General features: G+C 42.4%; 2 protein-coding genes across 2 annotated transcripts in view; both read right to left on the reverse strand.

Moving 5' to 3' along the window:
* Nucleotides 1–1394: 1394 nt before the first annotated feature.
* Nucleotides 1395–7093, reverse strand: TADA2B (transcriptional adaptor 2B). Its single transcript, XM_086891229.1, has 2 exons — nt 6678–7093; nt 1395–5389 (listed from the first exon to the last, which is right to left on the reverse strand). The coding sequence occupies exons 1-2, from the start codon at nt 6945–6947 to the stop codon at nt 4397–4399; spliced, it is 1263 nt and encodes a 420-aa protein (XP_086747355.1). The 5' UTR covers nt 6948–7093; the 3' UTR covers nt 1395–4396.
* Nucleotides 7094–7774: 681 nt separating this feature from the next.
* Nucleotides 7775–14211, reverse strand: part of TBC1D14 (TBC1 domain family member 14) — a 64779-nt gene continuing 58342 nt past the window's right edge. Inside the window, exons 13-14 of the mRNA XM_086891240.1 lie at nt 12351–12609; nt 7775–11114 (exon numbers count right to left, since the gene is read on the reverse strand). Coding sequence (XP_086747366.1) covers nt 11049–11114; nt 12351–12609 — 325 coding nt within the window. The 3' untranslated portion in view covers nt 7775–11048. The remainder of the gene's footprint in view (nt 11115–12350; nt 12610–14211) is intronic.

Raw genomic sequence — 14211 nt, forward strand, 5'->3', positions numbered from 1 at the left:
ACTGAAATTGAATTTGGAAGTATCTTTCCTCCATCTGGGTTTAAGAGCACACTGTAGTTGTGTGAATTAGGATTGAAGAAATGGTTTTGTTGCACTTTGATTGGGACCTGTTCTCACAAGTGATGTCAAAAAGGGACCATTTTATGTACCTTTTAAGAACTGTCATGTGTTGTTTTGTCCCTTCCCAAACCCTCTGGATCTAAACTAAATGTAATAAGGTCCTTAGTATAGAAGTTTTTTCAAAAGTGAGTTAAAACAAAGGCACACTTTTATTCCCTAGCAGATGAAGATTTTGTTATCGAGCTTCCCAGTGCTTCACAGACACTGTCATTTTTGGACTACATCAGTTCATTCAGGTGTTCTTAAACACAAGGTCCTGTTAAATGTTCAGCACAAGGTTCACCTTTAAAGCTGGTAACTTGAGTCTCTCATTTAAGTGGCTCCCCCTCCCTGGCCTGTCCTCCAAGGGGCTTTGGCACAGAGTGGGTCAGCCTATGGAGAGCTCCAACCTGTGCACTCTGCTGTACCCCAGGAAGGAGCACTGATGAAATTTAAGAACAGCAAAGTAGTTCTGAAATTTAAGTATCCAATAAAGTTACCACCTTTACCAGCTCTTTCATAAACACTACATTTCCACCCATCACATCCAGCTACAATCCATCTCCACTTGTTACTGCAAAGACTTAAGTCATTTTCCTCATTGCCCAAGCTACATTATTGTTAAATCAATCATAGAAAGAAACTTTAATATAAGTTTATTTACCAATACACAATGCAAAAATCTAGTAAAATGCTGTATGCACAACATCAGTTAGGCTTTGTGTGATTTCAGCACGGGTGTTTGTGTGTCTGGCACAGCTACAAATGTAAACATCAAATGAATGCAACATTCCCTTTAAGGAAGAAAGAAGCTGATCAGCTGAACATGCTCTTGGGGCATCTTGCTTCATAGTATTTAATGTATCATCACTTAGGAGTGACTGGGCCACAAGCAGAAACATTTTGTGAGAAGAGAAAATCAGAAGGCTTCATGAGCCTGTGTTCCAGTTGTAAAGAAATCAAATGCAGCAGCTGCACAAGAGAATAATGGCAGAGTGCTTAGTTTGGGTGATTTCCAAGGCAGTTCATGGTCACAGACTAGTGCAAACCCCCAGACGCTGTTCTCACTGTGCCTGCCATGAACAGGGGGCAGGAGGGGCTGCAGCCAGAATACTCTGCAGCGTGTGAGCCCAGCGCCGGGCAGTGCACACGGAGTGAGACACAGCTCCCTCCAACACAGCGCTGGGACGGGACACACAGCACAGCCCCTACCCAGAGCACAAGGTCAGGATTTTAAACAGCTTAGAGAGTGTTGCTTTTTCATAGGCTTACATCAATGCTGTTAAGACAGATACTATCATTAGTAATAACTTTAATTAGAAAAGTCAAGAGCGTTAAGCATATAAAACACCTTTGTCATTAGCAACATGAAGGCTGGGTTATTTGTACAGTACAGGAAGCACTTCCAGATCAACACAAAATACAAGTTGAAAGAGCTCTTTGTCATCTCAGCCCCTTCACCACAGAAGAGAAGCAGCATAGTTGTAGTAAATTGCTGGATTAACGTTAACTGCATCTCAGTTTATAAGCAAACAGAAAACCAGCAGCTCATAACAAAGGAATGCTTAGACTAAATCAGTTCCATGTGAAATATGGAACAGCAGCATCCTCTAGTGCAAGTCACCTTTAAAATTAAAAGCATAGCTGACAATGAGACATTGCTTCTAGGGAAGCCCTTTCCAAGGGACTAGTATTTGCTAAAGCAAACATTTACCACCTTGAGTTAGCTTGCAAGTACAAAATAAATATTGATATCCATATTGCATACATTAAAAATACTTTATTTTACATTCATTTTGATGTTTAATAAGTTACATCTAGCACCAAAGAAACATTTTGGGGGGGTTGAGGAATTAAGAAGCTACAAAGTGTAAATGCAGAATTCACTTCAACATTTAAATGACTCATTGGTGCCTAGATCTTTTCCTAAGTTATTGTTCGGATGGGCTTTACGCTATTGCTTCAGTTTAACTTAGATGTGCCAAAACAGTGTAGAAACATGAAAATCACAGATTTGAGGGGAAAAAAAACCCAAAAGAACCAAAACCGAAACAGTTCTCTTAAACTCCCAGCTACATGCAGAACTGAGGCTTCATAACAGCATGTTATGGCAGTTAGGTAACAAGTTACAGGAAGAACCAAATTGCATAACTAGAATGCTGAAAAGAAAAACTGAGCTACCTTCCTAAAGGAGTAGGACAGAGAAAATAACCAAGGGTTTATACCTTATGAACTTGGTGTGCTGCATGTACATGCATATAGGGTGGAAGTGGTTATTAAAGCTACTCAGCACATTGCAGTTAGCTCCACTGCTGCCAAGAAGAGACAGTTTTGTCTCAAGTCTGCCACAACAAACCACTTACAGATAAGCCAAACAAAGTATTACATCCCAGAGGACATAGCCCTTACCTTTTCTGAAGGGACATAACATCATAAGCTCAAAAGAAAAAGGCACTAGAGTTTTGGTTTTTTTCCTTAGAAATGCTGGCTTTGTAATTGTACCCCTTTTACTCTAAACTCACTGGTAACACTAGTTTGGTAATGCTGGATGTATTAAAGGAAACCCAGTTCTGATCAGAACAGCTCTGCCAAACTGCAGAATTAATACTGTTTTAAGATGTGGTATCCTTACTGACTACAGCCCAAAGCATCAAAGCAAGATGAAATTTCTAGATCTTGCACTCATATTGAAGCCATGTTGAAGTCAGGTTCCAAGTTTTGGTGTTTTGGTACACCTGCACTCCAGAAGACCTGCCCAAGCCTGCCTCCAGTCACAGCTTCCTGCTCCAGACAACCAGCAGAGAGGCTTAGGCACAAGTAACTTGTGCCATCTTCCACATGGCAACCACTATTTTTTATTCATTTGGTTAAATACCAGCATGGGAACTGAAGGATGAAATGGGCATAAATTTTTTTTTCTAATCCTTCTTCAACATCTTTCTCTTAATCATTTGATACTGCTAGAATGGTACTGTGGGTCTGGTGTTTGTGTTTCCTGCTGTGTTACATCCCAGCTGGTGCCTAGCTCCAGCAGCACTCCAGGCTGCAGCTGTCAGAACTGGAGGAGATCCCTCCCAAAGTGCACTCTTCTACCTGTCAGTAAATTCAGATTCAACATACCTGGGATGCTACATTTCAAGGTATGTGAAATTAGAACCCTACAGTGGCTGGATTAAGCACTCCAAATTCAGGAACACTTTGTGCATTTTGACCAAATCCGCATCAATTGTTATTTCTCTTTTTAAAGACCAATCTCAGTGATCACACCCCATTTGACAATCTTACTTCCTTTCCCTGACTTCCCAATGAAATTCAGGCAGCAGCTACAGATCCTCAGCCCACATGAGTTCAGCAGTTAAGATCCCAGAGGAGAAGCGGGCTCCCCCAACAAGGAAAAACTGATTTTGCTGCCTGAGGCTGTCAACTTCTGCCGAACACCTCACTGCCTATTCTCCCAAACCCCATTTCTGGCCCAAATCAGGTACCTTGCTGTAGCTGACCCCTCCTCTGGAGCAGAGCACCACAGCTGCTGGGGATTCCTGACACTCCAGTACCAAGCAGGAAACGTCAAATCTACAGAGGGGTCTGTTTCAGGAAACTCACATCAACGCAATTCCCGGATCTGGTAGCTCTTTAAGAATCTCCCTCCATAGCACACATCCCTGGAGGCATCTCACCTACTACATTTCCTTCCTTCCTTCCTTCCTGCCACGGCTCACCCCTGCTTTATTCTCAACAGGAACTCTCATCCTGGTGTCCCCAAACCTTGTCTGTAGTTACTAAGGAGAATGTTCCAAAAGCTTAGCCATGGTCACAGAAATCCCTGCTCACCTGCTCCTGAGCACAGGACTTTTGTAAACTTCATTTTGCTGCCAGCATTATGCCAAAAAAAAAACAAAACAAAAGATGAAGAAAGTTTCCAGCAAAAGAAACTATCTCCTACCTTCAAAGAAAAGCAAGGATTACACTGATATTCATTTATCCAATAGTACGGACTAAAACAACTTCTCTGGGACTACCGGACTTGAGTAAGTTCACATGAAAAAATCTGTTCTAATAATGTACCCAAAAGCAGTGAAATCCAATGTAGAAGTTTCACAATTAAGTATTTTCCATGATCCAAAGCAAAAGTCTGTTTGAACCACCATGGATCATGATGACTGTGGGGGCTTATGTATTTGCTCTTTTGTGTTTTTAAGCGACATGGTTTCTGTATCTCTGGGGAGGGAAGGAAAAAATAATGGAGTCCTTGAGGCTGTAATGGGCCTCTGCTGTGTTTTTGCAGATCAACTGAATTTCATGAAGCATCCCTGGATATCCAACCACTTTCTGTCAGAAAGTTTAAAATCCTTTTCTTCAGTACCTTATCTAAGTAACTGGGAAGGCGACTCTTTGAAGGAATTCCTTGTCTTTTTTGGAGATGGTCTTTAATGATGATAGTTTTTACAGTCACGTAACGTGCAGGACTCAAGTTCAGAGAGCTGCAGAGCACCTTTTCCCTGTCCGATAAGAGTTCAAAGCCAGGCAGGTTTTCAATGGCAGCAAATTCACCTTCTTTACCCTCTTCCTTCCCTCTCTTGGAACTAGCTATGTTCTTGTTCTCCTTCCTTTTTTCCCGTTTGTGCCTGGCCGCCTCATACTCTGCCGACTCCTCCATTTTGGTGATCCCATTTCGCCGATACCGCTGCAGCTCCCGAATCTTCGCTCGAAGTATCCTCTCCTTGTGCATGTTCTCGAAGAAGTCTTCAAACTCCTTACAAGACATGAACTGGTACAAAGGCCTCAGTTTCAGCCTCAACTCCTTTTCTTCTTTTGTGATCTTTCGTTTTGGAGCTTTCTCCTTGTCTTTTTTATCCTTCCCCAGGAAGGCCGGTACCAAATTATAATCTCGCGCAATGTTCTTCCGCCGTTGCCTCTCCTTGAGTTTCCTCACGTACATGTCCACGTGAGCTCTTTTTAACTCAATTTCCACGTCATCATCGTCGTAGTTCACCGAGAGGCCGCTGATGAGCGTCTCTGCGTCCTGGTCGTACTCGATCTCGTAGTCGTCGCGGAGCGGCATGTACCCCAGCTGCTGCTGCTCGGCCACCGAGATGTCCAGCGGCGGCAGCGGCGTCGTCAGGCTTGGAGACAGCGGGCCGCCACTGGGACACGTGTGGTCCGTCACCCTGTTTGGAATAGTGTCAGGGATGCAGGCTTTTCCCAGGTTGCCATGGATATACATGCTCACATAATGTTCCATCACCTCCTGAGGTGTTCGGGACGCTCCCACGTGAGCAGCCATGTCCTCCTAAACAGAAAAAAAGGAGGAGTGATAAAATGATTCCCTTACATCTCCAGCATAATGAGCACTCAGGAAAGAACACAACTTTTTCCTTGCTCCTCAAAAGCCAACTCCCAGTACCTAAACTCCTCTAGCAATACTGGCCACATTTCTATCAGATCTGCGGTTTCAGCTCTGGATGAGTGTTTACAGTGCATAGAGGCAGGTAAGCCACAAAAACAGCACCACACAGTGATTCCTGAGCACCCATGGCACTCCCACAAAGCCAGCTCACCATGACCAGGAAGCTTTCCATGTCCCAAGCCAACACCAAGAGCACTGTACAGCTTGGGTTTTGCTTCTTTATATCACATCACTGAGGAGCAACACGAAAATAAACAACAGTATTTACTCTAAGATCAACAATATTTATTCTTTCGTAGTTATTTAACAGCTAAGCAAGCTTCAATGATTGTACACTTCAAGATTTTCAAAGAGTCTTTATCTTTAATGAAGCAAAACATAAGTAACAACAAATCAAAAAAATTATTCAAATGGTCTAGTGGAGGGCAATGAGGATGACTATGGGACTGGAGCGCCTCTCTTACAAGGACAGACTGAGGGAGATGGGCTTGTTCAGCCTCAAGAAGGGACAATTAAGAGGGGACATCAGCAATGTCCATCAGTATCTGAAAGGAGGTGTCAGAGGATGAAGCCAGACTCTGCTCTGTGGTGTCAAGCAATAGGACAAGAGGCAACAAGCACAAACTGATGCTCAGGAAGTCCCACATGTACATGAGGAAGAACTTCTTCACCTGTGCAGGTGACTGAGCACTGGGACAGACTGCCCAGGGAGGCTGTGGAGTCTCTCTCACTGGAAACAGTCAAGAACTGTCTAGATGCAATCCCGTGCAATGTGCTCTGGGATGACCCACTGTAGTCCTTTCCAACCTGACCCATTCTGTGATTGTGAAATACTTTCTTACGGCTGCTTTTTAAAAGCAAGTCCGGCTGTGCGGTGACCCTGAAGGCGAGCAGCCAGCCCACAGCTGGGACATACTGAAGGCAAAGGCCGAGCACGGGTAAGAGGCAGCTGCGAGCTCTGTGACACGGCCGGGCTGACGGGGGGCAAACGCACAACTTCAAGGAGCGACAGGTCCGAGCAGCCGGGTGCGCTCCTCGGACCAGCGGAGAGCCCGTCCGGAGAGAGAGGGGCAGCCCGGGGTCCCGCCGCGCCCCCGGGGCTGCTGTCAGGGCCGCTGCTCCGAGGAGGAGGATCGCCCCCGCCCCTTGTCCCTCGCCCCTCGCCCCTTACCCAGTTGCCGAAGCCGAACTGCTCGATGGCGTCCAGCAGCAGCTGCTCCTCGCGGCTGCTCCAGCCGCCCTCGGCCTCGGCGCCCCAGAGGGTGAAGCGGCCGCCGTCCACCAGCTGGTAGCCGTGCCATCGGCGGTGCGGGCCGATCTCGGCGCCCGCCGAGAAGCACTCGGGGCAGAGCTCGATGTCGGCGCACTCGGTGCAGCGGAAGCGCAGCGGGCTCACCTCGGCCAGGCAGTACACGCAGTACTTCTTCCCCAGTTCCGCCATCTTACCCCGCCCGCGCGCGCGCGCGGCCGCGCCCCCGGCGCCCGCGCCGCCAATGGCAGCGAGCTCGGGGGGCGGGGCCGCGGCGAGCACCGGCCAATGGGGCAGCGGCCGGCGGGCACGGGGGGAGTCAGCGCGAGGGGACGGCTCCGATTGGCCGAGCCGGACCCGTCGGCCCTTCCCGCGGCCAATGGGAGGGGCCGCCCCCAGCGGAGCCGCCGCGCAGGGGCCGCCCGCCAGGGGGCGGGGCCTCGCACGGGAAGGGGCGGGGCCTCGCGGGTGCCCGGCAACGGGAGAAGCGGGGCGGGGCCGCGGGAGGAGCCGGCCTTGTCCGGCCGCTGCTGCCCCGGCGGGGAGCGGAGACACAGAGCTCTTCTCCCAGCTCTGCTCCTCCCGGCCCACGCAGAAAACAGCAGGCTGAGGCGAGAAAAAAAATGCTTTGTGACTATGCAACTTGCAATAAGATTTCGCCTTTTCAAACAAAGGCAGGATAAGATATTTAAACATTCCTGAGTTCTGTGCATGCCACAAAGATGTATTTACAAATAATTTTCATAATATATTTATTAGACCTCAGGCCTAGTCCAAAGACGTATAAAAAGGGATAAAACCACAGGCACAGTAAGTATGGGATCCTCTAAATGTCTCAGGGAATTTAGCAAGTATTTTAACATGAGAACTTGGAAAGCATCAACAAAAAGTCCTCTACCTTCTACATACAAATGGCCCAAAGTTCTCTTTCTGAACAGACAAAAATTGCTAAAGCCACCTGTGAAGAAAAAGAATAGTACTGGAATTTTTAATATCTGAATTACACTGACAACAGTGGATTAAGGTAACTTTACATGACTTTATTTAACAAAACCATTTATTTACAGTTGAAAAAAGTTCCAGTTTGATACACATATCTAAACAAAACAAACGTGGTAACTGCATAACCCAATTTAAACATGATGTACAGGAGATGTACCAACACTTCTCTATATATCATTCTTGTTTTAAAACATTCAAAAATAAGCTGTTACAAGGTACCTTTTTTTTTTTCCAAATGAAATTGTTTACTAAATGAAATAACATTAATGATTGACTGCAGATTGAAGTTGCAAAACTGCTTTATTATAAAGTGCAGATTGTAAAGAATCCCAAAGCTGGTTGGAGTTTTCTGGTTTCTCTGATCTGCTGCATGTACACAGTGGTACTTTTCATGAATTGCAGCAGTTTGCTTTTTCTTTAAACTCATGAAGAAAAGAAAGTTTGCGTGATGGGGACATTTGCTCCATGAAAGAAAATCTCATGCATCTTGTTACAGATACTTTCAAGTACCTGGACAATAAAATTGTCAATTTTTTTATGCAATTCCCTGAATTTCTTAAAGAAGATTTCTGTATTAGCTAATTAAGAGATTTGGTATACTGCAAGAAACTTGAAAAGCTCAGTGGCAAGAAATTCTATGCCATTACTACTCAGCTCTGTTTTTATCAAAATTCAAGCATTACCTTCAAATCAAGTTATTGAGAAGTTGAAATAATTGCATGTTTAGGCAGGTGATTTTTTTCACATGTATTTTGTTTGAAAACAAACTGTGCAAAGCTCCTTATTGCATTGCTGTTTCTTCATTAAAGAACATACCTTATATACACAAAGAAATCATTTAGAAAATATATACAACTTCTAAGAACAGATCAAATCACAAAACGAAGTAATTACATTTGCAAGTAACAAACAGTGCACAAGTGTTGCAGCAGGCCTTTTCCCCACAACTATGCCCACTGTCACTGTTACATTCAACATCTTATTGAGAAGAGAAAAAGAACAGGCTGTCGATGGCTGCCAAGATACCTAGTAGCTAAAAAATGCATTTTTAAGCAGACAAATGAACCACACTTGTAGACTTGCTTTAAAAGAAGATACAAATGTAGTTGCAATGAAGACTTAAATCACAAAGCCAGTTACAGTACCACCTAAATATGTATATTGAGGAAAAAGTGATCTCTGTGTTCAATAAACCATTTAAAAGCATAGTGCAAATGTTTTGGATGGTAGGCCTCTCGTATTCTTTGTGGAAAGGCATATTTGTTGTAGTAATAGAAAAAGTAATATTAAAAAACACTTACTGACCTTCCTGCTTTCTATTGCACTTCAAAGCAATGGAGCATACAAGTACCAGTCACTGAGGACAAATTCTGTACAAATTCTGAGTGAATTAATATGTTTCCTATCACATCTTAACGTCTATTTCCAGTAAGTGATGACCTAGGAGATGTCTTGTGGAGGAATTAAGATGACCAACAAAAAACACATCCACATCCATTACACCAGCTACACAAAGTGGACAGGAGAAGAGGTCAGTGAGGTATCGGACTTGCAGGCTGCATTTGCATTCCACATCTTTCAAAGTGATTGTGAGTCCTCACTTACCAGGGAGTCTTGTTCTCACTCTTCTTAACATTACAATCAAATTATCCCTCATAGAAATAATGTTTGTACACCAAAGGACAGTGTTTTGATTATGTCCCACAGTCCTTCACACTGTATGTTGAGTTGAGCAGTGTGCAACTATTCTTCTTGGTTTTATTCAGACAATGCCAAAATAATCAGCATAAACCAGCTGACAAGCACTGGGAAACTGCTGACCATACAGCTGGAGGATTCAATAACGCCTGTTCACAGTTAACACAAATATTGCTTCAGTTACATTTCCCTTTTCAATCATTATCATTAGTATAAAATAGGCTTTACACTATATATTATGCAATAAACATTCTTGTAAATCAGAGGCACTCATGATTTGCCCTTCGATATTCACCTGAATGCAGAGAGGATCTAAGATGTATGAGGGATTTATGTAACAGCAGTTTGCTGCTGCTGTAACTCACTCTCATGTATTAGGGGTCAGATAAAATGCTCAGAAACGACAGCTTGTACTTCTTCTGATGATGTCTGGCACATTTCCCAATGAATTTTTTTCACTTGTCACTCTATGGATCAGCTCCACATAACTTTCCACTATGGCAGCAGCAGCAGTTTCAGGAGATTACACAACCTTTTCTGCAGCAACACTGGCAAACATCAACTGTTCTCCTACTGCTCTTCCTCCTTAGTTCTGTCAGTGAGCAAAGCTGGATTTAAAGCTACCAAAGTTGCTTTAACCAACCAGTTTATCTGCTAAGTCTAGTTTTATCTCCATGACTGGACACATGGCACATGAATAAGTAGCTGGTAGGCAAGAACATCCCAAAAGAGCAGGGTGCCAGGAGAGGGACAGACACGTGGAAACATGCATCTAGTAGTATATGACCTTGGCTCTAAGCAGAGGAAAGAGAGCACAATTGGGAAACGATGCCACCTTAATACTAGAACCCTCTTGGTGAGTTTGGAATCTAGTCTGATGGATGGAATTTCCTCCATATGCATCCAGATTGGAAAAATAAATTTCCAAGGCATCTTGAAGAATAATTAATTTTGCACTGCTAGTTTGACTTCTTCTCCAAGCTTACCTTCTACTTAACTTTTTCTTATTAAAGAAAGGAATGCAGTTCTATGTCTAAATGATTTCTTTGGTAAATGGGACCCACAGCCTATAAAATCAGAAGTATTTCTTAAGAAATGGTCCTTAAAATTCCAGCACCAGTTATCTAATATCCAGATCCAGCTACTGTTACAGGTATTGGAAATATATCCTGCCTAAGAATGAAACGGGAATAGCTGTCAAAGCAACCAACATTGCTGAATGTCCAGTCTTTTAAAACATCTAAAAAAAATTTAGAAATTTTTTTCTTAGACCCTTGATATTATTTTGTTTCACTGCCCTCATCAGAAGTACAGAATGTGTAATGCTCTCCCACAGCATATGCTCGTACTACTAAAAATTTAAGGCTAAGCCTAGGTTTAATTTATAAGGGGTTTATCCCCTAATGTCCTTGCTTCTTTCATTTTTTTTCATTCCTCCTCCTCGTTTTTCTTCTCTTCCCCTTAAGGCTATTCTACTACTAAATATAACTCTGAACTAACACTTTGATTTGCAGGCTCATACATGTCAGACAGTAATCAGTACTTTTGCCACTTTAGCTCTTTTCCTGGGAGTCACTGGAGGCAAACCCAACATTAACGTTTGAGTGAAGGACTTCCTTTTTCCATTTCCCGGTTATCTTTTTGCAGAGCAGCCAGTATCTAGACATTTCAAGAAATGAGAGAGAAGAAAAGCATTAGATTAAAAAATTATTCATAAATTCATTCTGAAGAGTTTCCAATTATGTTTGAGCAGTACTATTGTAACTATCACGTGTAATTAAATTTGGAGAACCTCTCCACTGACAAGAGACCTCTCCCTAAGTCCTTGTGACATGGTGGATAGAAACACATTTAACAAAGGTTTAAACTCCATCTCCCCCTCCAATACACACTTTCAAAGCCTGTGATTTGGGGTATTTGGCACAACAGGACCCTTATCTCTCCTTTCCCATGAGGGAAGTAGCAGCAGGCTGGGAATTTATTTGGAATGCAATCTTCATGCACACATGGTATGTTCAAGGAAGGTGAGACAACTGAAAAACCTGTGGAGCCACTCCTGCTGTGAAGGTTAGAAATCCTCATCTCAAAGATAAAGCTGGCAATCCCCAGCATCTACAGGCACTGTTACTCCAGGAACCAGAAACACCCAGTTGCAGCTGAATTTTCCCAACCACTACATTTAACACCACCTTTTGTTTTCTCTGCAAAAAAGCAATTGGATAAAATGGGAAGAGGTCTATTACGGAGTGACTCACAAATTGGACTGTATTGCTGCTTTGAACAAAGAGGAAAAGAAAAAGAGGGAGCTTCCTCTCTCCAACATGAATGGCTGCTACAGCCACTCAATGATTTCCACATTCAGATGACCCATCTTTTTTCTTTAAACTGGAATTTAGTTGAAATTACAGCGATGAAACAATTTCTGAAATCACATGCTAAATCCCAATAAGCAAGTCAGAGATGCAATCACTTCTTTAGAGCCCAAAATTAGGCACAGTAGAGATCTTCAAGAAGATAAAAATTACTATATGATGTGTGCCCTGACAAATTGCCATCTTCTCCCAAAGAGTGGAATTCTGATTTTAAGTATCAAGTTGCAATATTGCCAGCAGCTTTGTAATTAATAAATTATCAAAGTTGTGTGACTTTTTATTTCATAAATGTCATTCAATATTTCAATTTTGAATGTTGACAGAGCTCTCCTTTTCCAGATGAGATTAAGCTGAGGGAATCCACTCATTTCAATGTATGCTAAAAGCATGGAGTGAGCTACACTCCTACCTACCCATAAAATCAAACACTAACTCTGCTAAAACTTTCTTCCAGATGTTGCCAAAACCCATTTTTATGAGTAAAGTAAAATCAACAGTTACCAAAGATTGACATCCTCTTTACCTGAGCCCATTTTTTGTTTCTACTTTGCATCTGAATGGCAGCAATAGATGTGAAGAATTCTTCTGCAGGCAAGTCCTCTGGTAGCTTTGTTAAAAACTGAGCTATATGAATGAAGTCCATTTTGGTCAAAATATCTTCAAAAAGTTTTAGTATTCCCAGCGCTGTACGGAATAAGAACTCTTCTCCATCGCGGCAGAACACATCCCAGACACGACAAGCCAAGTCTAGTGGCAAAGATTTGCTATACAATGTGAATATCCTGAAAGGCAGAAAAAAATTTTCAGAGTTACTGGACAAGAAGTCTCAGATACTCACAGAAGTACACATGGCAATCATCAGTAAGTTTGAGGCTTCTCAAATATTTGTAATTGAATATTTCTTTCTATATTTCAGAAATACTTCTGTTAGTTACAGCACACCAATCCATGAAAAAATACAAAATTGTACAACCATTAAGGCATGGTCTCATGGTTTGATTTTATTGGATCATGCCAGAAGAAACAATACACAGGGTTTTATAATGGGTATATAATGACCACAGCTGTAATAAAAGGCTTATTTAATCATCACTTCAAAGCTGAAAATTGATGCAGTTTTAGTTGCAAAAACTCAAAAAGCTGAACCTCAAGACAAACTGCAATGGGAATTGTGTTTCAGATAAAGGAAATGAGTAAAATTAACTCTTGAGTTCCAGGCTTGATTTACTGGCAAAGTAATAATAGCATGAATTTTTGAGGAAGGATCAGCTTGAACTCCCTTGACTTGAGAGAAACAGGCAAAACAGGATGTCCAGGTGTATGCAGGTGTAGATAGTGGTGATAAGATGGTGGCTCAGTGTACCTGTACAGATGTGATCCCTGAAGAGAAAGGGTGACACCAGAAGCAACAGCCTCCTCCCAGTTGCTAAAACTCCACTCATTAACTACCATGAGCACATTTCTGACAACCTTACAGCCAGAAACGTACAGTTCCTCCCTCCTCTCTCCTTTATCCAACACCTCTCTGCACAGCAGAGCTGGAGCACTGCCACCAACAATGACCTAACAGCAAGCGATGAGAATTAAGCTTCCTGGAGTTGTTTTACAGTATATAAGAGGAAAGAGTTAAAGCGGCCTTTTCTTTCAGAATTCAGAAATTACTTTTCCAAAGATGCACTGCACAAAAATCTCTGTAAAACTGCAAAGAATTCTCTCCCCAGCAGAGGTCAGCAAAGGCTCAAATTTCAATCAAACCTTCCCACAGCTTTTAACAAAAAACTCCTTTTCAAGTATGCTGAATTGAACAGTAGTTTTCATGTATTTAAAACCGCCCTCTATCCCCTCTAATTTATTTGGGAAATTTGGATTCACATTAAAATATAAAATGGAACAGATACACACACACACATATAGGTATAGAATATGAAGTAATGTATTTTCACAGCCAAGTCTAATAATCAAAGGTTTTCTGCATTATCTGCTTTTTACTATATAAAAATTTATTTGAATGATGTGTCGTTATGTATACACACAGCTTCTGTGTGAATCACCACACTTAGAAAAAAGGAAAATATATTAATTTTATTAACATCCTGACGAAACTAGCATTTGCACAAATGCAGGTGACAAGTGAATTGCAGGTTTATGATCCTTAGAATTTTGCTCGTTTTCCTATTTTTACATCTCACTGCAGTCTTATAACAAGTGGAAACATTTTAAATCCTGCTTTCCAAAAAGCTAAGTTGGAATTATAAAAAGAAATGAACAAGTATAGGTCTGGGATGAAAAACCCACAGACTTGTTCATCACATACATGAAGGTGTAGAAAGAGCATGATACAAGCTCTTTCTTTGGGTTACAGGCCCATTCTGCACTGCAGACTT

Source organism: Cyanistes caeruleus, chromosome 5 (assembly GCF_971803275.1).
Source record: "Cyanistes caeruleus chromosome 5, bCyaCae1.hap1.1, whole genome shotgun sequence".
Lineage (NCBI taxonomy): Eukaryota > Metazoa > Chordata > Aves > Passeriformes > Paridae > Cyanistes > Cyanistes caeruleus.

Excerpts from the sequence above, each read along its gene's own strand:
- TADA2B (XM_086891229.1), bottom strand. The coding sequence starts at position 6,947 with ATGGCGGAACTGGGGAAGAAGTACTGCGTGTACTGCCTGGCCGAGGTG. Across the intron at positions 5,390-6,677 it reads AGTTCGGCTTCGGCAACTGG|GAGGACATGGCTGCTCACGT; the intron begins GTAAGGGGCGAG and ends TTTTCTGTTTAG.